Source organism: Stegostoma tigrinum, chromosome 27 (genome assembly GCF_030684315.1).
Source record: "Stegostoma tigrinum isolate sSteTig4 chromosome 27, sSteTig4.hap1, whole genome shotgun sequence".
In the NCBI taxonomy this organism is placed as follows: domain Eukaryota; kingdom Metazoa; phylum Chordata; class Chondrichthyes; order Orectolobiformes; family Stegostomatidae; genus Stegostoma; species Stegostoma tigrinum.
The window spans coordinates 31,437,065-31,462,784 of NC_081380.1; the positions used below are offsets into that span (position 1 = coordinate 31,437,065).

Genomic DNA, 25,720 nt, shown 5'->3' on the forward strand with positions numbered 1-25,720 from the left:
TACTAATTTACTAAAATTACTGCAAAACTACTCCCAGTCTACAACTGATTAAAGTACGAAACGTTTTGGGTAAACGAAAGTAAATGGATAAGTAGACACTCTGAAAAGATTTTGCTTTTCCATTTGGATGCACATTTCTTTTGTCTCAGCACTATATTCAGTGAAAAGCAAATGGAATCTTGGACACCACAAACTAACTTGCCCAGGAACGTCAGTGCTTTATAAAATATGTATATTCATGATTACAAACCATGTCCCTTTCCAGTAAGTATTAAGTTCATCAGTTCCATTGAGCATCAGAAACAGTGTATGCAACAGAACATAATTGAAGAAGGTTGCTGTTCTTGTGGTTAATTATTGATGGGTATCATGGAGGCGCAATGGTACAATGGTGCTAATATTTTGCGGTATTTAAGTTTTACAGCGTAGAGTAATCACCCTACATCTCTGATTTAAGTTATTTAGAGTGACAAGTAAAAGCTACTCAAGTGCAAAATTCAAATTTTTACGTGCTTTTAGAATGTTGTTGCACTTTCAAATATTTTCCATCTATGCTGTATTGGTGAACACAGTGATGAAACAGTAATTCATTGAAGGTTTTTAATTTAAGCTCCATGTAAAAAATGAGAATATTTTCTTGTTCATTTTCTTTGATCTGGTGCCTGAGTTGTGGTTTTTTTTTCATGTTTCTCTTCAGTAGTTTGGACTTGTCAGAACTGGCTAAGGCTGCCAAAAAGAAACTCCAAGCAGTAAGTTATGAATAAACAATTACTTCCGTATTGTTAGGAATAACAGTGCTCCCCTTCCCCAAACCAAATTTGACATTTCTCTGCAAATGTTATACAAATTAAGTTGCTTTTATGTGCTGCATTTATTCTTATGCAAGGTATAAATATAGAAAGCAGAAAATGTTGAAAATACACAGTGTCAGTCTGCACTTGATGTGGTAAGCTTCTTTTCAGCCTCAACTTTTTTTAAAAAAAGTTTCATACTTCTTTGCACCTGCACTTTTTGTATGGTCTTTCTTCCTCATCGGGTTTTAAATTATGTGCTGTATATCCCATTCTGGTAACTGTAGTACAAAATGTTATGTTGGCAGAAAAGCTTTAAGGGGATTTATCATAAATTTGGCACCCTTTTACATTAATTTGCGTCCAAATATTTTCAAAGTAAAAACGTTGTTTCACTTGATTATTGCCACAGAGTTTAGGAAGCAACCTTATGGCCACAGACCTCTGTTTCTCATATTGTGATGCTGCTGTTTCTTCCAGAATGAATTGGAATTTAACCAATCCTTCTCAATATTCACATCTACCCTTTCATATTACTCTAAATTAATTTGACTGGTGAAAATAAATATATTTAAAAATTTGAAAAATGCCCTTACTCATGCAGTGACAAATGTTTGATGCGATCTATCAGGGATGTTGGTAATTTTTCTTGATTACTTGATTTCTTGATTTTCAGATATGTTTAGATTATAAACTGCCTGAATTAAATTAAAAGATGGATAATCTTCATGGCTATAAAATGGTATTTGTAATTTTCAATTTAAAAATTAAATTGCTTTTGTAGTAAATGAAAATGCAGAGAAACTAAATATAATCCTACTGTCCTTATTAATTTCTCTCAAAAACCCTGTGTGTACTGTGCTGTAGATGTGTATCATTTTAAATGGGCTGTTCTTATCTTTAATTTTTTTGCTGCATTTTTGAAATATCCCTTGGTGGGGTTGCAATCAGTAGCTTGGCATGAAAAGGAAAAGTAGATATGCTCTCTTCTCCATGGCACAGTATGATTGTACATCCAGTTACCATTTAGCAATAATACTCTCTTTGAAATTTACTCAAAGCCCTTTGATAGGTTTTGCCTCAAGATTAAAAAAACAACATACCAGAATCCTGGTTCTGTTTGTGTTCAGTCTTTTGAAGTCGAAAGCCAGATTCATGCACCACAACATAACCGGATATGTTCAATATCCCTTTGAATATAAAATTATTAGTGAGGCAACCACCGATCAACAGGTCGACTGAATAAGTGTACCTCCCTTTTCATTACATGACTTTCTTTGGTTTTTACTGGTGTTTTGTGTCTTACATTCTGTAATTCTCTTCATGTTTCTGTGAAAGCTGAAAGCCTGTCAACCTTGCTCAGCTCCCAGACTACTTCGTGCTTTGAGCTATTGAATCACACCACTTCCAGCTCCTCCTTTGGTGTCTATGGTTGCATGTGAATCTGTCTCTATCATTTCTAATTTTGCCTTCCTTTTTTCTTTATTATTCTTATTTTCCTGTTTTGGTCTTTGTATCTGCAACCACAGCGGGAGGGAGACGCAAGAGACAACAATATGGAAACTTGGGCAGGTGGGTTAGAGGCTACAGTACAGGCAGATCCCTGTTAGGGTATTCAGGCAAAACACTGACTTATTTGTGTTCTTTGTGAACCTTTGTAAGGGCTGTTGTGCATTCTTGGACAGCAACTAAAAGCAAAATACGACAATAGCCTTATCTCGGAAGTTAAATAAACCCGCAAGCACTCAGCAACCTGACAACAGCCATCTCTCCAGTTCTCAGTATGCTGTCACAGCTGAGGGATCATAAATCAAAAACACTCCCTTTGAGAAACCTATTGGCAGATGGAACTAATCTTTGGAAGGAAAGGAATAAAATGATGTAGTTTTCACAGTCAGAGGTAAAGTGCAATCCAAACTCTTGTAGCAGCACTGTTTTTATTTCCCACCAGCAGAGCAGCTGTGTTTGCCTCAATGAGCCAGTAAAACTGTAGACAAATTGCAGTTGAGCAGCTCCAGCAGAACCTCTGTTTCTCAAAACGCTGGACATATTTGCTGTCATAACCTGCATATGGAGAGAGATATAGAGTGAGCATTTCGGCCCTGTAACCCTCATTGGAACTGAAAAAAATTAGAAATGTAATCAGAGATAATGGAAACTGCAGATGCTGGAGATTCCAAGATAACAAAGTGTGAAGCTGGATGAACACAGCAGGCCAAGCAGCATCTCAGGAGCACAAAAGCTGATGTTTCGGGCCTAGACCCTTCTTCAGAGAGGGGGATGGGGGGAGGGTTCTGAAATAAATAGAGAGAGAGGGGGAGGCGGACCGAAGATGGATAGAGGAGAAGATAGGTGGAGAGGAGAGTATAGGTGGGGAGGTGGGAACGGGATAGGTCAGTCCGGGGAGGACGGACAGGTCAAGGAGGCGGGATGAGGTTAGTAGGTGGGAAATGGAGGTGCGGCTTGAGGTGGGAGGAGGGGAGAGGTGAGAGGAAGAACAGGTTAGGGAGGCGGGGACGAGCTGGGCTGGTTTTGGGATGCAGTGGGGGAGGGGGTGATTTTGAAGCTTGTGAAGTCCACATTGATACCATTGGGCTGCAGGGTTCCCAAGCGGAATATGAGTTGCTGTTCCTGCAACCTTCGGGTGGCATCATTGTGGCACTGCAGGAGGCCCATGATGGACATGTTGTCTAAGGAATGGGAGGGGGAGTTAAAATGGTTCGCGACTGGGAGGTGCAGTTGTTTATTGCGAACCGAGCGGAGATGTTCTGCAAAGCAGTCCCCAAGACTCCGCTTGGTTTCCCCAATGTAGAGGAAGCCACACCGGGTACAGTGGATACAGCATACTACATTGGCAGATGTGCAGGTGAACATCTGCTTAATGTGGAAAGTCATCTTGGGGCCTGGGATGGGGGTGAGGGAGGAGGTGTGGGGGCAAGTGTACCACTTCCTGCGGTTACAGGGCAAGGTGCCGGGTGTGGTGGGGTTGGAGGGCAGTGTGGAGCTGACAAGGGAGTCGCGGAGAGAGTGGTCTCTCCGGAATGCAGACAAGGGTGGGGATAGAAAAATGTCTTGGGTGGTGAGGTCGGATTGTAGACGGCGGAAGTGTCGGAGGATGATGCGTTGCATCCGGGGATTGGTGGGGTGGCATGTGAGGACGAGGGGGATTCTCTTAGGGCGGTTATTGTGGGGGTGGGGTGTGAGGGATGTGTTGTCACATTTTTGTGCAAGATGTATGGCCAAAAGGAAGGATTGTGATGATGCGAAAATGGGAGAGATTAAATGATAGAGGTAGTCTTCCAGGGCTAAAGAGAATGGTAAAAACCGAAAGAACTGTGGATACTGGAAATCAGAAACAAAAACAAATTCTTCGAACAGCCCAGCAGGTCTGGCAGCATCTGTGGAGAGAAATCAGAATTATCATTTTGGGCACCGTGACCTTTTCTCAGAACTCTAAAGAGAATGATGATGGGGCAAGAAAAGAAAACAAAAAGTGTACCTTGTGAAAGTATGCCAATGACTGCAAGAATAAAATCAGAGAAAAAAGTGTACAAAGGATGCGAGATAGACATTGAGAATATGATCTGAAATTGTCAAGCTCAATATTAGGTCCTGAAGGCTTATAGCCTTTGGATTTTATTATTCTTTTCCCACCTTTTATACCGCCTACAGCGAGATGTCACCCACCAAATGTGTCTTCCCCACCCTGCATTCTAAATGTTTACAAGGTTATAGTTCTGGATGAGTTAATTCTAAAGTTGTGGTAAGCTACATCCAGTCTGATGATGTCACAGCATCTTTGGGTGGAGAAGCATCAAGTACGAGGTCCTGATAGAGAGACACGTGTCATCTGGCTCCTGATTACCTTTATAATTTTGTCAAAAAAGTCAGTGTAATTTGTACCTGGTACTAACGTACAATACACTACACCTTGTTAAGACTGTGGTATGTCCTGCTAATTAAATAGACTCTTTGATTCAACATTGAAAAGAGAATGGTGGCAACTGTGCATTCCAACTACAATCGACCAGTGATTGGTAGCATATGACAGGATCTTCTTCATCATGATCCAATCCAAACTCACTGCATCCCATCCTTTCCCATAGTGCTTTTCAATGCAGATGCAGGAAATGTAACTCTTGCCGTTTTATTCTAGCCATCCCAGTTACTACTTTCTTTCCACATGCATTGTTCCCTTTAATCTGAAAACTATACCTAACTCCTCCTTGAAAACATTCAGTATTTTGGCCTTAACTGTTTTCTGTGGCAGAGAATTTCATCAGTTTTCACTGTCTGGGTAAAGCAATTTCTCCTCATCTCAACCCTAAATGGCCTACCCTATAACCTACAACTGTGATCACTGGCCTTTAACTCCCTAATCATCCTTTCTGCAACTACCCTGACTAGTCCTGTTAGAATTTTATAAGTTTTAGAGATTCACCCCTGCCATTCTATGTCAGTCCTGCCACCGCAGGAATCAGTCTGGTAAATTTTCATTACACTCCCTCCATTGTCAAAACATCCATTTTCAGGTGAAGAGACTTAACCTGCACACAGTAGTCCCGATGTGGTCTCATCAAGGCCTTGTACAATTGTAAAGCAGCATCAGTGTTTTGCATCCTCTGTCTGTGAAGGCCGACATGCTGTTTGCATTCACTACCTGATGCTCCTGCGTATGTACTTTCAGTGACTGATGTACAAGGGCACCCAGGTCTCATTGCACCTCCCACTTTCCCAATCTATCACCTTAAGATACAAAGAACTGCTGATGCTGGAGGAACACAGCAGGTCAGGCAGCATGAGAGGAGTAGGAAACTCAACGTTTCGGGTCGGAAGCTCTGAAGAAGTGTCCTTACTTTCCTACTCCTCTCATGCTGCCTGACCTGCTGTGTTCCTTCATCTTCACAATCATTTGTCTTCCTGTTTTTGCTACCAATGTAGATAACCTCACATTTATCCACATTGTGTCATCTGCTACGTATTTGCCTACTCATTCAACTTGTCCGAATCGCATTAAAGCATCTCTGCATCCTCACCACAGATCAAGCACCCACCCAGCTTTGTGTCATTTGCAAACTTGGAGATAGACATTTAGTTCATTCATCTAAATCATTAACATATATTGTGAATAGCTGAGATCTGAGCACTGATCCTTACAGTGCCCCACTTGTGACTGCCAGCAACTTGGAAAAAAGACTGGTTTGTTCCTACTGTTTCCTGTCAGTTCTCTATCCATGTCAGTACGCTACCACTAATCCATGTCGTTTACTTATATATGCTGTTCCCTTATATTTTATTGAAAGCCTTCTGGAAGTCCATGTCTATTGGCTCCCCTTATCTGCACTCATTGAATCCTCAAAAGATTCCAGTAGATTTGTCAAGCATGATTTTTTTCTTTTGTAAATCCATGCTGACTCTGTCAAATGCTGTCATTTGTTGTCCAAGTGCTTTGCTATTAAATCTTTGACTGTGTTGGGGGGGCGGTGGGCGGTGACACTCTGTAACATTTTCCTTACTACTGATGTCAGACTAACCAGATCTATATTTTCTTGTAGTCTCTCTACCTCTGTTTTTAAATAGTGGGATTACATCAGAAACCTTTCAATCCATCAAAGCTATTCAAGTCTTTAGAATCTTGAAAGGTGACCACAAAGTGCATCCGCTATATCTGGAGCGACTTCCTTTAGTATTTTGGGATGCAGGTTATCGGACCCTGTGGCTTAGAAAAACAGTTGCTCCAGTTGAAACAACGATTTACATGTACTTCTTTCAATCAAATCTACTGTATTCATTATTCATAGCATTCTCCTCTATAATGTGGTACAGAAAAGTGGATTGGGTAACTGCTTTGTGAAACATCTCCAGTCCACAAGCATAATCTAGATGCCCACACTCTCTCCGTGACTCCCTTGTTCGCTCCACACTGCCCTCCAACCCCACCATACCCGGCACCTTCCCCTGCAACCGCAGGAAATGCTACACTTGTCCCCACACCTCCTCCCTCACCCCCATCCCAGGCCCCAAGATGACATTCCACATTAAGCAGAGGTTCACCTGCACATCTGCCAATGTGGTATACTGCATCCACTGTACCCGGTGCGGCTTCCTCTACATTGGGGAAACCAAGCGGAGGCTTGGGGACCGCTTTGCAGAACACCTCCGCTCAGTTCGTAACAAACAACTGCACCTCCCAGTCGCAAACCATTTCCACTCCCCCTCCCATTCTCTTGATGACATGTCCATCATGGGCCTCCTGCACTGCCACAATGATGCCACCCGAAGGTTGCAGGAACAGCAACTCATATTCCGCCTGGGAACCCTGCAGCCATATGGTATCAATGTGGACTTCACCAGTTTCAAAATCTCCCCTTCCCCCACTGCATCCCCAAACCAGCCCAGTTCATCCCCTCCCCCCACTGCACCACACAACCAGCCCAGCTCTTCCCCCCCACCCACTGCATCCCAAAACCAGTCCAACCTGTCTCTGCCTCCCTAACCGGTTCTTCCTCTCACCCATCCCTTCCTCCCACCCCAAGCCGCACCCCCAGCTACCTACTAACCTCATCCCACCTCCTTGACCTGTCCGTCTTCCCTGGACTGACCTATCCCCTCCCTACCTCCCCACCTACACCCTCTCCACCTATCTTCTTTACTCTCCATCTTCGGTCCGCCTCCCCCTCTCTCCCTATTTATTCCAGTTCCCTCCCCCCATCCCCCTCTCTGATGAAGGGTCTAGGCCCGAAACGTCAGCTTTTGTGCTCCTGAGATGCTGCTTGGCCTGCTGTGTTCATCCAGCCCCACATTTTATTATCTTGGAATCTCCAGCATCTGCAGTTCCCATTATCTCTGGCCCATTTTGTTTTTGCTTGTTTCTGGTTTGCTCTTTTTGCTTGCAGTCAGCAGCATACTTGTTCTAGGCACATTTTCTCTTTCTTTGTTTCATTTCTTGCCCTATCACCATTCTCTTTGGTTCTGGGAGACTAACTCCTTTGTCTGTCTTTTACCCTATCACAGAGCTTTTTGACCTTGTACCACCCATACTTTGCACAAAACCTATTATGCTTTTAATATTCCCAGTTCTGATGGGACATCACAGATTTGAAACATTAACTGTTCACAGATGCTGTCTAACCTGAACATTTTCAGCATTTTCTGTTTTATTTTGGGACTTCGAATATCTACAACCTTCTGCTTTTTGATAAAGGTGCTTTCAGTTGCTCCTGAATTATGGTCTAAAATGTATAATCTAATATCTTTCAAGATGTTTAAAAGCTAAATTGAACACAATAATTAAATTGCAGTAGCTTTTAAGAGAATTTAAAATGGCCTCTTCACCTGTGTAAATGCAGTTTTTAATTTTCTGAAACAAAAATAATGTACACATCTTCCCTCAGTTCTTATGCGTGTATTAATGTTTGGCTTGTTTACGATAAAGTTAGTACTTGTCTGTACAAGCCTTCCTTTGAACTAAATCAATGAAGTACAAAACTACTTGGTTTCAGATTGGACAAAATTTTATAAAAATACATTTGAAGTTTATAAATTGCTGTGTATTGCATTTTCTTTATGCACAGCTGAATAATCGCCTTTTTGAAGAACTTGCAATGGATGTTTACGATGAAGTTGACCGACGTGAGAATGATGCAGGTACGTGAAAAGTTCATGCATTTTTGCTATAGCTGTGCAACTCTGAACCTTTTTAGTACTACTCAATGGAATATAGTCTGAGTGTGATCTACTAGCAAGAAGGATCCTACACAATAAGGTTGATTATTTTCACCGCCTGTCCTGCTGGGAGTGAGAAAGTACCATAATTTAATATGCTTCATTGAATTAAAACAAACGTTCAAGACAGTAAGCATGGTTAGAATCGATAGTGGATCCCTTATACCAATCTACGATCTTTGGGTTTGCATTTAAGGTGCAATGTTAAAGCTAAAATTGACCTCCTGCATCGTTCCCATCACCTGTGTTCATGAATGCTCAATGTGAACTGTGATAGAAATAAACTACAGAAATGTTTTTTGAATCTAGCAATCCAGGAATGGTCTTTTCATATAATGCTAATCTTATAATAGACGCCGCTACGCCCTCTAGATAAACATGTACAGAATGATGTGGGTGAGAAGATCTGAAAGTAACTCTTCAACTGAAGTATGCTTTTGGTACTTGGAAGGGTGTAGCTTTCTGGTCCATTCTTTCTTTCCTTCCTTCCTTCCCACGTTCAAAAGCATGGCCTAGCTACTGATTGTGGTTCTCTGGCAGCATCACAGTTGACACTGACTCCCATGATACCCAGATATAATTTTCCAGCAGGGGTCACTGAATAGTCATTCAGATTAGAAATGTACTGTGCAGCCAAATTAGTTATATTTTTGTGAAATGTTTTCCCAACTTGATATTTCAAAGTCTGATCTAGATTCTCTATCCATTTTGTTTTACTCAGGAATATGTACTGTTTGCAATTTTAAAAAATTCTTATGAGCTAGACCGCAGATTTAATCTACTGAAATGAGGAATTGGATAGCTGTTTATTTTAAATGGCAACACTTTGAGCATTCCATTCCTTTAATGCTTCACAATACTCAGTTATGGACTGATCCAGTACAAGAGGAGGACTGATTCCGTTTGTCCCATCGCCTGCAGAATCAAATTGACAGTGAGACATTTGGCCCTAATCTGTCGCAGAAGAGTCTCCCATGTTCCTGCATGAGAGTTTTTTTTTTCCAGATGTTGACAATTTTTATTGCTTGCCTGTGTGAAACCCACAGTAGGCAGTGAGATGACAGCCAGTTAACAACCACAAGTGCTGAGAAGACAGGCTTTGCAGGAGCTGCTACAGCAGCAGATATGAGCCAAACTGGGCTTCTTCGCCTTCCTGCTTTTTAAAAAAAGTAAGATTTTGAATATTAATAAAAGAACTAGTAATACAAGTTGAATGTTTTAAATATCTGTAAAGCAAGAGTATTGGTTTTTTTTGTTTTGACATTCTACATGTTCAATTTTCTCTTCAGGCCTTGAATCAAACATGCCCGATTGGGGTTTAAAAAAAAGGGGTTTCATGGAAGTATCAATGTTGCAGTATCATTAATGCAATTTTCAGTCTGATCTGTAAAACTGCTGATCCCTTTGAATTATGTTTTTGGCTGTGTGACAGACTGTTTATCAATCTTGGGACCAAATCAGAACAACTTTGAATTTTATTTTGACAAAAAGGTATGGGTAGTGATACAAGATCATATTAGTTTCTACAGAAGATACTTCGGAATGTCTTAAGTAAGCATTTTTTTGCAGTTGATAATAGATTATCCAGCAGGTTACCTGGAACAAAATCACCACAGCCACCTTGCCCATTTGCTAGCTCATAGGTTATGAGGCAAATAGAAACATCCTTCCCTCCAGTCAACAAAGACCAGTGAATGAACATTATCAGATGTTTTAATGTAACAAGCACACCAATACATTTTGAGCAATATTACCAAATAATTTGTGTTTGAGTCTCTGAAAAGTTCACTGATTTTCTTTTCAGATGTCAGGAAAAAGTGTAATTTTTTAAAAAAAGCTCATCAAATGAATACTCTCCTGAAGAAAATGAATAATGTGCTGTAGTATTAGAGCCAGTTGCATGATAATCAGAAAAAAAAGTACAGTTTCAGTCAGAAAATTTGACTGGAATGTCTTAATGTAGGGAGTGCATGTTATTGCAGCCAACAGAATTTCAACAACTGAAAAACCTACCCATTTTTGGAAATGTTTTTGGTTGTAGCTTTTTGCCATTATCTGATGAGGATAAAAAAATACATGTGGGTATTTAACTCTGTGTGTACTGTGAGGAAGAGGAACAGCTGTGCAGCAATGGAAAATGTGCTGTGGGTGTTCAGAAAGTTTATTTTTGCCAAATATGGATAACATTCAATACATTATTTATTCATCAGTCAATTGGTTCTTTGACGTGTTTTGTAAACATAGTTGCTAGCTACCAAGACAGGAAGAGAGAGCTAATATCAAAGCTTACTCCAGCTTAATGCTCAAAAACAGGAAAGGCAAACTTGGAACATTTTTGATTTTAAGTCGCTTTAGCTTACTGCCCTAACTGCAGTACATAGATTTAATATCAAAGAAGGTAAGAATAATTTTTAATAATTTTAATTGTGGTTACTTGTGTCAACTCTGTATGGTTTTGTTTTGGCTAGTTAATGAATTTCACAGCGGTGAAGATGGTTTGCACTGAGTTTGAGGTGACAGCTGTTTAACTTTCTGTAGAGATCAGTTGTTTTACCTTGTGGTGATCATGACATATCCTTTTCAAGCGTACTGAAAATGTAACTTTAGTTCAGAACTGAGATTTCTTGCTTAAAAAGTAGATGTTTTCTGAGCATGATCGTTCATTTACTGAGTGCCTCACCTTTCATTGTTAACATAAAAAGGTGAGATGAAACTTTGAGATATCTTGTGAACACCACTGGCTAGATGGGAACTGGAAATCCAATGAGAATGTTGCGACTATCAGAAATTACATGACACCAGGTTATAGTCCAACAGGTTTATTTGAAAACACAAGCTTTTGGAGTCTGACTCCTTCTTCAGGTGTTAGTGACAGAGGTAGCATCAGACGCAGAATTTATAAGTGAAAGATCAAAGGGTCTCACCACTAACGAGGATGTGTAGTACATCCTCATCAGTAGTGTGACCCTTTGATCTTTCACTTATAAATTCTGTGTCTGATACTACCTCTGTCACTAACACCTGAAGAAGGAGTCAGACTCCAAAAGCTTGTGTTTTCAAATAAACCTGTTGGACTATCACCTGGTGTTGTGTGATTTGTGACCTTGCCCACCCCAGTCCAACACTGGCACCTCCACATCAATGTTGTCCACTGTTTTAAAGTAATTATTGGAGGTTTATTTCCAGGATTTCCTCCTTAACCCAGTTAAAAATGTTCTTAGAGCGGTGCAGTTTTGCAGATGCTCTACCATCTTATGGTCCTTTGACTAAAACGGCACTTGCCCCGTTGAGTTTGGTCAGTGAATATTGGTAAATTGTACACTATTGCAGTTGGGTCTTGTGCTTCCTGTTTTTGAGTCTTAAACTGGAATAATATTACCTTTGCCTGATGTACACTCTTTCCTGCAGGGGTCAGTGTACAACTTTTAGAAATAATAATATCAACGGTTTTTTTCCCAAGCTCAAAGCAGCAAATGTTAGTTGTACACCTTGGCTAACTCAGTATACAGGCTGGATGTCAAACCTAAGGCCTCCCTGTGTGTATGGTTCAATATCAGATTAAGCAGCATGGTTCTTAATTCACCTTGAGTCCATGCAGTAAAATTTGTAACACCTTGAAGCTTCTAAGAGAGACCTCACCGTGCTAAATTTAATTGTTGACAAAGTCAGTTGCAGAGAAGAATACTGAAACTTCCTTGGGTGAACCAGAACTATACTTGTGGAATCTTAAGCAGAAAATATTTTGCATGGAATTATAATGTAGGAGCATGGAAATGGAGGTAGAAATATGAACCCATCAGATTTTTCTGCCATTCGAAAAAACCCAATGATCTTCTGCCTAATTCCACTTTCCTGTCTACTGTCCTTTTTCTTTGAGTCCCTTAGATCAGTAGAAAGAATTTTGAAGCTTTGAAAGTTTTGTAGCCCACCCAACCTATGTTGTGTATCCTGTATGTGACCTTAATTCATAACTTCAAGTGCCTGCATTCTTCCCATGTTCTTTTACACTCTACTTGCAACAACTGACCCACTTTCTATCATCTTTGCTTTCCTCACAAACTCCCAGCAGTAAAATTCTCCATCTAAATGCTTTGGTTTTAATGTAATTCTCCTCTCCTTAAATCTAGCCTGGATGTTCTTTGTTTCAAACCTCTTGAAAAAGTGTTTCCATACATTCTGTCTCATTGCTTCACAATGTTAAACATTTCTACTAAATTGCCTAATCTGTGCCTTAACAAAATCAATCTATTGAATCTTTCTTCGGATTTGTAGTCCTGAGACTCAGCCAAATGAATTTGCACTGTGCATCTTCTTGCTTCAGCATCCATCCTACTGCATGGAGCTTAAACTGCACACAGTGCTTCAACTGTGATCGTTGTCAGTCTGTATTCATATAAAATGTTACATATTGATTTTAATATTGTGTATCTTTTAAAACTTAGTATTCCTCTAGCTTTTTATAGATGTGTCTACTCAACATGTGAATACATGCCACTCGAGTTCTAGTATTCTTTCACACTCAAGAGTTTCTTCATCCCAAGTATAATTTTGTTCTTAAAGAAACTAATAAATATCATTCATTTATTGATATCTGGCATTGTTTCACAGTATTCCATCATTTTATTAATTTCTCTTAATGTCATTTGCTCAGTAGTTAAATATGCCTCTTATTTTAGTAACCCTGTATACAACCAAAGATCTATATAGCAAATAGAACCCTGCGAGATAAGACACAGTTTTTACATAAACATAATTTTCTTCTAAATCCATGTCCCTTACTTGTTCTTCATTCCGATGAAATACCTTGTCAAATGCTTTTTGAATGTCCTAGGACTGCATTTCTTCTGTATTGTCACCACCCTAAGAACTTTCCTCAAAAGGATATCAAGTCTGGTCTTATCTTTCTAAATTTATCTTGATGAATCACTAATATCATCTGAAAGCTTTTTGGAGCAGTGGTTTATCTAAAAAAAAGTAGCTATGACTAACAGATGCAATTTATTGCAATCCAGGCATTTTACTTTGCTGTCGGGGTAGATTTGCAACTGTTGATCATCTTATTTTCGTAAGTGCAGTTGGTCTTCACTTTATTTCAGCTCGGTTGTGATTTTTTAAATTCACTCATATGTCATGGACATCTTTGGCTGTGCCAGTATTAATTGACTATTTCTTGTTGCCTTTGAGGTGGTGATGAGCTGCCTCCTTCAAACGCTGCAACCCTTGTGCTGTAGGTAGACCCACAATGCTATTAGCGAGGTAATTCTGGGATTTTGACCCGGTTGCTATGAAGAAACAATGATATAATTCCAAGTCATAATGGTGAGTAGCTCAGAGAGGAAGTTGCAGATTGTGGGTATTCCATGTATTTGCTGTCCTTGACCTTCTACATGGAAGTGGTCATGGGTTTGGAAGTTGCTGTCTAAGGAGTTTATTTGGTCTGGAATGCGTGTACTCCTGTTTTGTAGCTTCACCAAGTTGACATCTCATTATTAGTTACACCCAGTGCTGCCCCTGGCATGCCCTCCTGCCATCTTCGTTGAACTACAAGTGGCTTCTAGGCTTGATTAGTAGTGGTAGATTGGGCTTATGCCAGGCTATGAGGTGTGTTTGTGTTTGATTCTGTTGCTGCTGCTCATGGACTACAAAGACTCATGGATGCCTAGTCTTGAGTTGCTAGATTTGTTTTTCTTTATTATTCACTCTAGGGACATAAACATTGCTAGCTGGCCTGCATTCGTTGCCCATCCTAGTTAGCCTTGAGAAGGTGGTGGTGGCCCATAATTAGGGAGGGAATTCTAGGATTTTGACCCGGTGACAGTGAAGGAACGGTGATATACTTTCAAGTCTGGATAGTAAGTGGCTTAGAGGAGAATTTGCAGGTGGTGGCATTCCCATATATCTTCTGCCCTATATCTTCTAGATGGAAGTAGTCGTGGGTTTGAAAAGTCATGTTGGAGGATCTTTTGAATTTCTTCAGTGCATCTTTTGGAAAGCACACGCTGCTGCTACTGAGCATTGGTGATGGAGGGAGTGCATGCCTGTAGATGTGGTGCCAATCAACTGGACTTCTTTGGCTTGGATAGTGTTGAGCTTCTTGAGTGTTGCCAGAGACTGCACCAATCTCGGCAAGTGGGAAGTATTCCATTGCACTCCTGACTTGTCTTGTAGATGTTGGACTGGCTTTGGGGAGTGAGGAGGTGAATTACTTGCCACAGTATCCTAGCCTCTGACCTGCTCTTGTAACCACTTTTTATATAGTGAGTCCAGTTGAGTTTCTGGTCAATGGTAATTCCCCCAGCGGTGGTAATAGTGTTGAATGTCAAGAGGCATTGGTTAGATTGTCTTATTGGAGATGGTCATTGCCTGGCATTTGTGCAGTGTGAATGGTACTTGCCATTTGTCAGCCAGATATTATCCAAATCTTGTTGCATTTGAACATGGACTGCTTCAGTATTTCAGTAGTCACAAATGGTGCTGGACATTTGTGCAATCATTGGCATACATCCCTATTTCTGACATTTTGATGGAGGGAAGGTCATTAATGAAGCAGCTGAAGGTGGTTGAGCCGAGGACACCATCCTGAGAAACTCCTGTAGAAGTGTCCTGGAGCTGAGATGACTGATCTCCAACAACCGAACCATCTCCCTATTTGCCAGGTATGGCTCCAACCAGTGGAGAGTTTTCCCCCGATTCCTATTTTGCTAGGGCTCCTAAATGACGCACTCTGTTGAATGTGGGTTTGATGTCAAGGCCTGTTGCTCTCACATCACCTCTGGAATTCAGCTGTCTTGTACATATTTGAGCGAAGGCTTTAATGAGGTCAGGAGCTGAGTGGCTCTGGCAGAACCCAAACTTGGTGTCACTGAACAGGTTATCGCTGAGCAGATGCTACTTAAAAACACTGCTGATGACACCTTCGATCACTTTACTGATGATTGAGAGTAGATTGATGTGGCAATTGACTGGGTTGTATTTGTCATGCTTTTGTGTACAGACAATACCTGGCGCAAGTTGTCCCAGTTATCCCAGTGATAGTTCAACACATCATGATATATGGCCTTATCAATGTGAAGGTGGGTCTTCATCTCCATATGGACCCTTCTTTAGAACTGAGGAGTCACTAGATTTGAAACATTAATTCTGGTTTCTGCCCACAAATTCTGCTAGACCTTCTGAGTTTCCCCAGCAATTTGTTTGTGTTTTCATTTGTCTGAAATACTTGCCTTGGCCAGTTAATGGTTGATTTATAACTCAGAGCGAATGGACAATGTTCTAAGTAATGTTATGTTTGAATTGCATATGTTTTGAATTGTGTGTGTTTCCCTCTTTCACACAGACACAAATAAAAACAGTAAATGAGCAAATACTGTCAATAGGATTAGGGAAGAGCTTTGGTATAATCATCAAATGAAGCTTTATAGCTGACAGCTGCGTTTGTCAAGTTCTTGCAAGTCTAAATGAGAACAGAACTTCAAAGAGCTGTTACTTTTTTTTAAACAATACTTTCTCAAAGTGCTTTCGCAATGTGGACATGTGGGAATTAGATCAAGGTTGACTAGCAGATGGTGTGGGAAGAAAACTGCTTCAGTCTCTTTATTAGCTACTGAACTTCAATTCAGGTCTGGATCAAGAAATGAATGGATAGTTTTTTTGATTTAATTCTGCTATGTTATAGTAAATAATACAATTTTAGCTGAATGTGTTTAAATGAAAAAGAAAATGACAAGACTGTTACTGAATTTGTATGCTGGTTTAAACTATGAATCAAGTTCAAAGGGTCACCTGAACTGAAAGTACCTCACTGTAAAGTCACTCAGGTTTGCCTAAATTGGCAGCCCTACTTGGGCCAGGTTGGTGTGAGAGATAGAAATCATCACAATGACGCAGAAGAGTGAGACATCTTGGAAGTTGTTTTCCAGGCATAGAACATAAGCAGTAGGATCTGTTTTGTTGCTAGTCTTGGAATGGTTGCTGATTGGGATCAGAAGTGCAAGGTAGTTTGTCTACTTTCTAGCACTCGGACACATTACCTTATACGACATGAAATATTAATGAGTTTAAAAACGAATGTAAACTTTGACTCCTGTATTGTTGGAACTTTTAAAGTATCTTGCTCCTTAAAAACCAACAGTGTTTCATTCTATAATTAAATCCGACAGGACAAGAATGTATAATTGTACACTTAACCATCAGTGACTGAACAGCTAAAGTATTGAAATTAATATATATATATTTTGCAGTTACTTTAGTGTGAGATTAAAATTTTATTATTTTGGCACTTTATACAATATTTGTGACTGGATAGAGTCATACTGAGTACAGTCATTTACCTGTTACTCATTTATGAGCTATTGAAAATTCAGAAGGCAAAGTTGATGTCTTGCTTGCTGAGCTGGCTTGTTCTCGTTCAGATGTTTCATCATCATACTAGCTAACATCAGTGGAGCCTTCAATGAAGCGATGTTGTTCTACTCCACTTCAAATTTATACTGTTTGGTCTGTTATGGTGAGTAGTGTCAGTTCTGATTTTGATCTGTATGGGTTTACATATGGGGCCCAATTCAGCGTGATTATTGATTGCATTACAGTTATTTGGAACCATGCCTCTAGGAATTCTCATGCATGTCTATGCTTGGCTTGGGCTACTCTGGTTACATTGTCCCAGTTGAACTGATGGCCTCCATTGTCTGAGTGTACCAATATTAAGGAGAGTTTGTCGTGCTGTTTTGCTGTGAGCTATGTTCGTGTATTCTGATGGCTAGTTTCCTTCCTGTCTATCTGGTGTAATGTTTGTGGCAGCCATTGCATGGTATTTTGTAAACCACATTGGTTCCGCATGTTGTGGGAATAGGGTCTTTCATTCTTAAGTGTTTTGTTGTAGAGTGGCTGTGGGCTTATTGGCCATCATGATTCCTAGTGGTTTTCGGAGTCTTGTTGTCAGTTCTTGATATGTTATTGCGTATGGCAGTGTGGCCACTGTGTTAGGGCGTACTGTGTCCTCCTGTTGTTGCCTGTTTAAGCATCTGCAGTAGAAATTGCAGAGATATCCATTTATAACGATGTATAGGCATTCTTCCTCTTTCCTGCATAATTCCAGGGTGTTGCGGTGTGTCCTGGCCCATTTTAAATAGTGTCCTAATGCAGCTTTGTGGGCAATCAATAACCACACAGAATTGGACCCCGTATGCACACCCATACAGACCAAAACCAGAAATGACACCACTCACCATAACAGACCAGACAGTACAACCACACAGAATTGGACCCCGTATGCACACCCATACAGACCAAAACCAGAAATGACACCACTCACCATAACAGACCAGACAGTATAAATTCCAAGCAGAGTAGAACAAGCTCGCTTCATCGGAGGCTGCAGTGATGATGCCACCTAGCATGGTGATGAAATGTCTGAACGAGACACCCAGTCACATGTGGCCTTGATGTCAAAATATGTCACAGTTACCACACTCGTGAAATTCAGCTCTTTTGTCCATGTTCCTACCAAGGTTGTAATGAGGTCAGAAGTTGACGAAACCCAAACTTGGCATCAGTGAGCAGATTGTTCCTAAGTAGATGCTTCTTAATAACACAGTTGATGACAACTTGCATCGCAATTTACTGATGATCAAGAGTAGACTGATGGGGCGCATCAGGGGCTTACCTGGAAATTTTCCGCTTCAGGTGCATGCCATTGTTGTAGCTACTCAGACAGCTTGGTTAGTGATGCAGCAAGTTGTGAAGCACGAGACTTCAATACTGTTGCTGGAATGTTTTCAGGGCCATATTCTTTCTGACTATTTCTTGATAACACTGATACAATTATGAGAATATCTATTATTTGTGAATTCTGAATTATTGAGACTGCATTATCTTTCTTGGTTTTCGATATAGGCGCTGTTGTGACACACTTTTTAGGATGTATATTTATATTTGTGAAACTGAACAGTCACTGAATGGTCCGACAGGCAAGCTTTCCAAATCTAAGCTTTTGAGTATTTTGAGTTGCACGTCACCAAGGTGAATTATTGTTCCTGAGACAACCTCAAAATTACCTGGCTATATTGCACGAAGCATTGAAATAAATTAGCTTGCAGGTCATTAGTACATTTCTCCAATTAAAGCAATGGTGGCAAATAAGTCCATTGACAGCACGGAATTTTGTTTATTTTTTCATTCTTGGGATAAGGGCATCGCTGGCTAGGCCAGCATCTCTTGCCCTTCCCTAATTGCCCAGAGTGCTGTTCTGAGGAAGGGTCGCCAGATCTGAAACGTTAACTCTGTTTTTTCCTTCACAGATGCTGCCAGACCTGCTGAGCTTTTCCGGCACTTTTCTTTTTGTTCCTGATTTACAGCATCTGTAGTTCTTTCAGTTTTTATAAAGAGCCAAACGCACTGACTCAACTGATGGCAGCACATCAGAATGATTCATTCATACAAAATATATTGAAGCTCTTAACTTTGCAAGTGTTTTTTAATGCTGTTGATTTAAGATTCAGGCAGGCTAGTCATTTGAATGAACAGCGAACTCGAAAAGACCAGATTCCTAATCAATCTCCTCTTTGATATTTAGGTTTCTCAAAGCATGCTTTCATGTTCAATTTAGCTATCATTTATGGGTAAACATTTACATACTATAAAAATATATTTTAAGTGTAAATTCTCATATTCTGTTAGGCTACTGCATACATGTTTTTAAAATCATACCAATTGTAATGTTCTAAGGTAGTCACTTGATTTTATAAATTTAAACTCATCAGCTTTAAACTCCCCCTCCAAAAGGAGTAACATTTTCATACATCGTTAGGATGGTCCCCTGTCCTACAAAATATGACAGCAGAAGAATCTTTTATTATATGCAAAGGGAAGTGGACAATTATTTGGAAAGTGAAAATACTTAAAAGCATAAGGAAAAGGATCTAAATGGCTAACTCTTTGAGAGAATTAGGGTGGCGTGAGGGCCTAAATTATGCTACCTGTTTAATTAGATTTTGTGCTTCTGGTTAAAGTGCAAGTTTTGTTTTATTTTAGTGACCCGACATCATTCTAAATTTGTGAAGAATATATCCAGAGATACATACCTTTGCATATGTCATTTTAAGATTCATTATACTTTTTTTCTTATAATAATATCATAGCTGTTTATAGATTTATAGAAAGGTTTTCCTTTCAGACACAAACCTAGATTTTGCTGTGGTAATGACAGTGTAAGTTAGTTGTCAATTACTACACTGAAAACAGGAAAATCTGGAGTCCACACATGCAATTAAAGTTGAAAATTCAGAAGTTGCTGTTAGTAATCATATGCTTTGTCATACAATGCATTAATGACACCACTATAGCCAAATCTTGCCCTGTCTCCACAGCCACCCCTGTCTCCTGACTGCAATCAAGTAAAAATCACTTAACTGATGAGAAATTATCTTCTTGTGCCTTTAGACTTGCTTTATAAGTTCTTGAAAAAGTTGCACCTTGTTAAATGAGGTATAGCTTTTTTTAATGACACATTAAGTTAATAATTACAGCTGAACAGCTTCATTTGCTGTAAAAGAAAACTAATTTCATATTGGGGGAATATCTGATTTCTCCAATGTAGCTGAATAAATTAATTTCTAAAAATGTTTGCTATTTCAGCTGCCTTAATCCCAATTCTTTTTCAACTTGTAAAATTTTAATTAAGAATGGAAACCTATGTTTTGCTTCCTGGTTTACGTTTGAGAATACCAGGTCTGATGAGCTGCGTATCTTGGATGTTGACAAGATTCATTGCCGAATGCCTGACTTGGCATCAGCTTCACACAGTTGTTGGGAAATGAGAAACGCATGCCTCAGGTTGATGTGGGCAGTTTTCTTCAAGGGCAGTGGCAAATGTATCATTTTGCTACTGACCATGAAATCTGGGATAGGAATTTTGAGGAATAGAGAAATCATAAAACTTTGAAGTGTCTTTTGGAAAAGAAAAGAAAAATTGTCGACCTGCTAACCATTTCTGGTACAGCTGCATTATATTGTGAATATTGAACACAGATACAAAATTTAAAGTTCTGAGGAAGGGTCACTGGACCTGAAACATTAACTCTGTTTTCTCCTTCACAGATGCTACCAGACCTGCTGAGCTTTTCCAGCAACTTTGTTTTTGTTCCTGATTTACAGCATCCACAGTTCTTTTGGCTTTTACAAAATTCAAGTAACAGCCATCATTTGATGCTATGTTGCAAAGGGCGATTCCATTGTCGACTATCTTTAAATATCCAGTTTCTGCAAGAATAGGCTAATGATTTCATGGTTCACTATTTCCTAAATAATTTTGTACTGACCCCAATTATAATGAATGTGGAACAAAGTGACTAATGCTCTGTATATTTGTAACCACCAGAGGATGCTAAAAATACTGGAGGATTTTGATGTTTGACCCTGAGGCCCATAATGAGTATGTCAATAGAGCTTTTGCCCTACACCAGATCGCTTGAGTATGTAATCAGAAAGATAAATATTGTAACTGAGAAGAGATGTAAATTTAACCTTGTAAGTGTATATCCTAGTCCTTCAGGTAAATATGTTTACTAATCTATTGATTTAAGACAGCCATTATATGTGCAGTTCTTTACTATACTCCCTAATTCTGAGGTAAATCTGGCATTGCTGGTTTACAGCCGAAATAGTTTTGGTTCTTTTAGTTTGTTCCACACCAGACAAAATCTACTCTTGTTCCATGCTAGCACCATTTAAGGAAAATGTCAACGTTTTAGGTTTGCAGTCAGATAATAAAGCAGAATTGATCTTCACTGTTAGGCAATATTGTTCCAAGTAACTTGATATGAGATAGTAGGAAAGCAAATTAACCAGTTGATTACTGTGGCAAGTTTGTTTGCTTTGAAAAGAAACATCTCAGCTTGTGAAACTTTATTTTCATTCAGCCCTTGCATCTTCATGCACCTTGCATCCTTGCACCTTTGCTAATACTGTGAACTTGCTGTATTTGCAGTGTGGCTGGCCACTCAGAATCATAGCACATTAGTGACTGAGCGTAGTGCTGTTCCTTTTCTTCCAGTGAATCCAGAATATTCTGCAACCAGGAACCAGGTATGTTGGAATACAAGAGTGTCTATTAAATATCTTGCATGTGTTTAATGCATCTAAAATAATAATGTGTAAAGTTGTATACATTCATATATGATTGTTGTATATATCAGATCCATATTATAATGCATTATCCATTTTAACAGGAATAAATACTGGCTAAGAGAAGAGAGAGAAATTAGCTCATTCACAGCTCTCAAATACTTAGCAACAGTTTCTTTTTGAAGTTCTTTCTGCTTTGCCTTTCCTTCAACATATTTTATAGTAAAATTGATCTTTGGGAAGATGAGTGGGAAAGAGATCTTGTAATTTTATCAATGTTTGCTTGGTCTCTCCTTTTGACAGTAGTTGAGATTAGGAATGATCCTGTTTACAGATACAGTGCTACTAAACAGTAATAAAGTGTGAAGCTGGATGAACACAGCGGGCAAAGCAGCATCTCAGGAGCACAAAAGCTGACGTTTCGGGCCTAGACCCTCTCTGATGAAGGGTCTCGGCCCGAAACGTCAGCTTTTGTGCTCCTGAGATGCTGCTTGGCCTGCTGTGTTCATCCAGCTTCACACTTTATTACCTTGGATTCTCCAGCATCTGCAGTTCCCATTATCACTACTAAACAGTAAGCTGGACTACTAGCTCATACTAATGCGGTTACCTTCAACTGATTTACGAGGGCTTCACCAAATTTGGTTGAACACTTTTGCCCTTATTTTTCTAGAAGGAATTAAGAAAGCAGTACATTTTTTTTTCAAAGCAGGGACTGTACAGGAGCGTCACTAGTTGACAATCAATGACTACATCTGTCGTTTGGTTGTTTTAGTTTGTTTACAACCGAGCAAAATGTTCCTAATATTTTAGTTGAATATTGATGCAGATATGACAGGCTAGTTATGTATATCTCTCAATCTTGTTTTATGACTTGATTTATTTGCTTGACTATGATTTTTCTTTGTGTGCTGTAAAGATATCCTTTCCCCACTGGTCTTCAGATTTGACACCCAGCTTTTATATATGTAAACTTACTTTGTAAGTTATACCACCTTCATCTGGTATCTGACAGCATTTCAGTATAAGTGCATATTGCAGCTGAATTCGTAACAGGAAACACAACAAGAGAAATTAATACTGCCTGACCTTCGTGCTTCTGCTGATATAGTGCAGCAACATATAGACTCAGTTCTTAGAATTGATTGCCAACTTTTCCCACAGAGATTCGAGCCATTGCAGTCTTGCCACTTCATTTCCCAAGTAACAGCAAAAATTAAGCTGATATTTATTAGTTCTTTTTAAAGAAGGCCTGGGTTTAGGAGTGCTTAAACAGTACAATGAGTGATCTAATCTTCAAGAGAAAGGTAAATCCAACGATTCCGCATGTGAAAGATAGATACTTTCGCATTCACATAAGTTCCAATAGAAGCAAGAAGTTGAACGGTTAAAATATTTAAAGTAGCTGCACTCATATTGTGCCATCTACTGCTGCACAATGGAGTCAGAATGTTCTGTTTTGTTGCTACAAATATCCAATATGACTGCCCTGTGTAACACTTGCTCTTATGGATGGAAAAACGGAAAACATTTTGGGAGGGTCCGGTTACTGAGGAAGTTTCAAATTAAAATTATAGTTTATTTCCCAAGATTATTGTTTCAGGGGCTAGATAGTAGAATTGTGAATTAACCAGTTAATTTCTTCTATGGCAAGCTTATTTGTGTTTTATTTTAAAAGAAGCACCTCAGCTTGTAAAATATTATTCTCATTGAACCCTTGGACAAAGTTCAAAATCTCTTACCCACCATACTGTCAGCAGTTCAAAATTGAAAATTTCTTGTGAAGTGACCACTTCTTGATGACCATGCTATAACTTTATCATGAGGTGCATGTGATTACAAGGGGAACAGAAACAAAGGCATCCAGTTCCATAGTACAATCTCTTGAAGTTCTCAAAAGAATTCACAAATAACGGTTAACTCATGAATTTCAGCCAAATAGATAAACAACAACAACAGCAGTTTTAATTACCACAAGAATCTGCAGCATATTAACAGACTTGTATATCTATAGAATTTAAGATCACTTCCTGAGTAAATGCACTCTGATATTGTGATATTCAGATCAAGATGATCCCAGGTTTGAAACTCAGTCATGTAAGATCAGCAAACACTGGTAGCATTAGTTTATAGATTCCCACACAGTAATGAAATTGCTGACGGAATATAAATTGCTAATTGAAGGAACATACATCATGAGCAATACCATGCTCCTGAGGATCTTTAATTTTTATATAAACTGGACAAACTACGTTGACCAGAGTAATGAGGAGGATGTGTTTGTGGAATATATACAGAACAATTTCTTGGAACAATATATGGTGAAATCAGCTAGAGAAGAGGCTGTTTTAGATCTAGAACAAAAACAGAAATAGTTGGAGAAACTCAGCAGGTCTAGCAGCATCTGTAGAGAGAAAGCAAAGTCAATGTTTTGGATCCAGTGACCCTCCGTCAGATCTTCGGACAGGATTAATCGGAATCTTGTAATAAAGCATCTTGTTACAACATCTGTGTGGAAACCAGAAAGCACAGTAATTAAATTTACTCAAAGATCCCAAAATGAAGAAAATATCAACAAGATTTCACTTTTGTCAGTTAATGTAAAGAATCTGATCCATGCATGTTAGTCGTGAATTTACAAGCAAAAGATACCACAAACTTTTTATTAATCAGCATCTATGGGTCTAGGAGTGTGCTGGTTGATCAAATACTCCAGTTGATCAAGAGGTCCACAGAATCAATGTAAAAACACGCACTAAGTAGTGAAAATGTAACGCAGGGTTGTACACATGACTGTTACACTTTATTAAGAGCATAAATAATTTAAATAATAATGCCAACTTGCCTTAAAGCTTTTTGGCAGAAAGCCTTCTCACATGCACCCTCGACTGACTAGTCTGACATTATGGGCATCACAGCAGTACAGTAAACTTGCAGTATTTAAGGAGTATAATTCTTGCCAGTTTATCGAGAGTCCCAGTCCATAAGGTGCTGGTTAAAACAAAAGTTTGTTCAATTTCAAATAAAAAGGTAAATTTCATACAATACAATAAAGATGTGTCTTATGCTGCCACAGTAATCTGAACTATGCCCTGCACAAATGTGGCACCACATGTAATCTGACATCCTTTCCAACTTGAACAATTTGACATTCCACTCGCTGTTAACCAGCAGGCATGTTCCTTCTGAAATACCCAGATATGGTTGTTATGAGAACAGCAGCTCTGCTCTGCCTTAGCTCGCAACACTTTTGATGGCGTAATCATGGATGTCCTTATCAGATCCTTTAATAAAATCCATGAAGTGGCCATGTATACTCTGGCAAGACTGAAGCAATGGCAGTAAAACTAACAATTTACAGTGCTGCAAACTTGTCTCCAGCTTTCCAGATAACAAAGTGTGGAGCTGGATGAACACAGCAGGCCCAGCAGCATCTTAGGAGCACAAAAACCTGACGTTTCGGGCCTAGACCCTCCTCCTTCCTCTCTGACGAAGGGTCTAGGCCTGAAACGTCAGCTTTTGTGCTCCTAAGATGCTGCTTGGCCTGCTGTGTTCATCCAGCTCCACCCTTCGTTATCTCGGATTCTCCAGCATCTACAGTTCCCATTATCTCTCGTCTCCAGCTTTCTGTCCTTTTCAAGTGTATTACACACAGCTGCTTGTAAATGTGCCTCTTCTTTGCTCCCTCTGATGCAACACTTCTTTATTCTTTGTGGCGATAAGTTCTTTGTCTGTCTCCTCTGCTTGGCAGTAGTGGGACATGGTGTCTTCCATGTTTTTTGACAGAGCCAGAAGGCTGTCTGGCTGATACACTTTCACTGAACATTTCCATGTGCAGCCGATGTAAGTCATTCTAGACTTCTATTGAATTCCCTTCAGTAGAACTCCATAGGGACCTTAGCTTCCTGGGAACTGGATGATGCCCTTCCTGCCATTTACTACTGCTCACATGCTCAGTGACTCGCTGTGTATTGTCCCTATTGCCTCGTTCCTTTTCTTATGCTCTTACTACAGTTTCCTTTTGTTTTTATGATCTTGGCTGGAGATGTTGTAAAGGAGCTACAACAGGCCTTAACAAAGTG

General features: G+C 39.6%; 1 protein-coding gene across 11 annotated transcripts in view; it reads left to right on the forward strand.

The window, feature by feature from the left end:
* Positions 1-25,720, forward strand: part of git1 (G protein-coupled receptor kinase interacting ArfGAP 1) — a 167,804-nt gene that overhangs the window by 103,456 nt on the left and 38,628 nt on the right. For 7 of the 11 annotated variants that reach the window (XM_048557558.2, XM_048557551.2, XM_048557554.2 and 4 more), the window contains 3 exons: positions 698-749; positions 8,366-8,438; positions 21,502-21,599. In XM_048557558.2, the coding sequence (XP_048413515.1) occupies positions 698-749; positions 8,366-8,438; positions 21,502-21,599 (223 nt within the window). The remainder of the gene's footprint in view (positions 1-697; positions 750-8,365; positions 8,439-21,501; positions 21,600-25,720) is intronic. The other 4 variants (XM_048557552.2, XM_048557555.2, XM_048557559.2 and 1 more) reach the window with 1 other exon arrangement.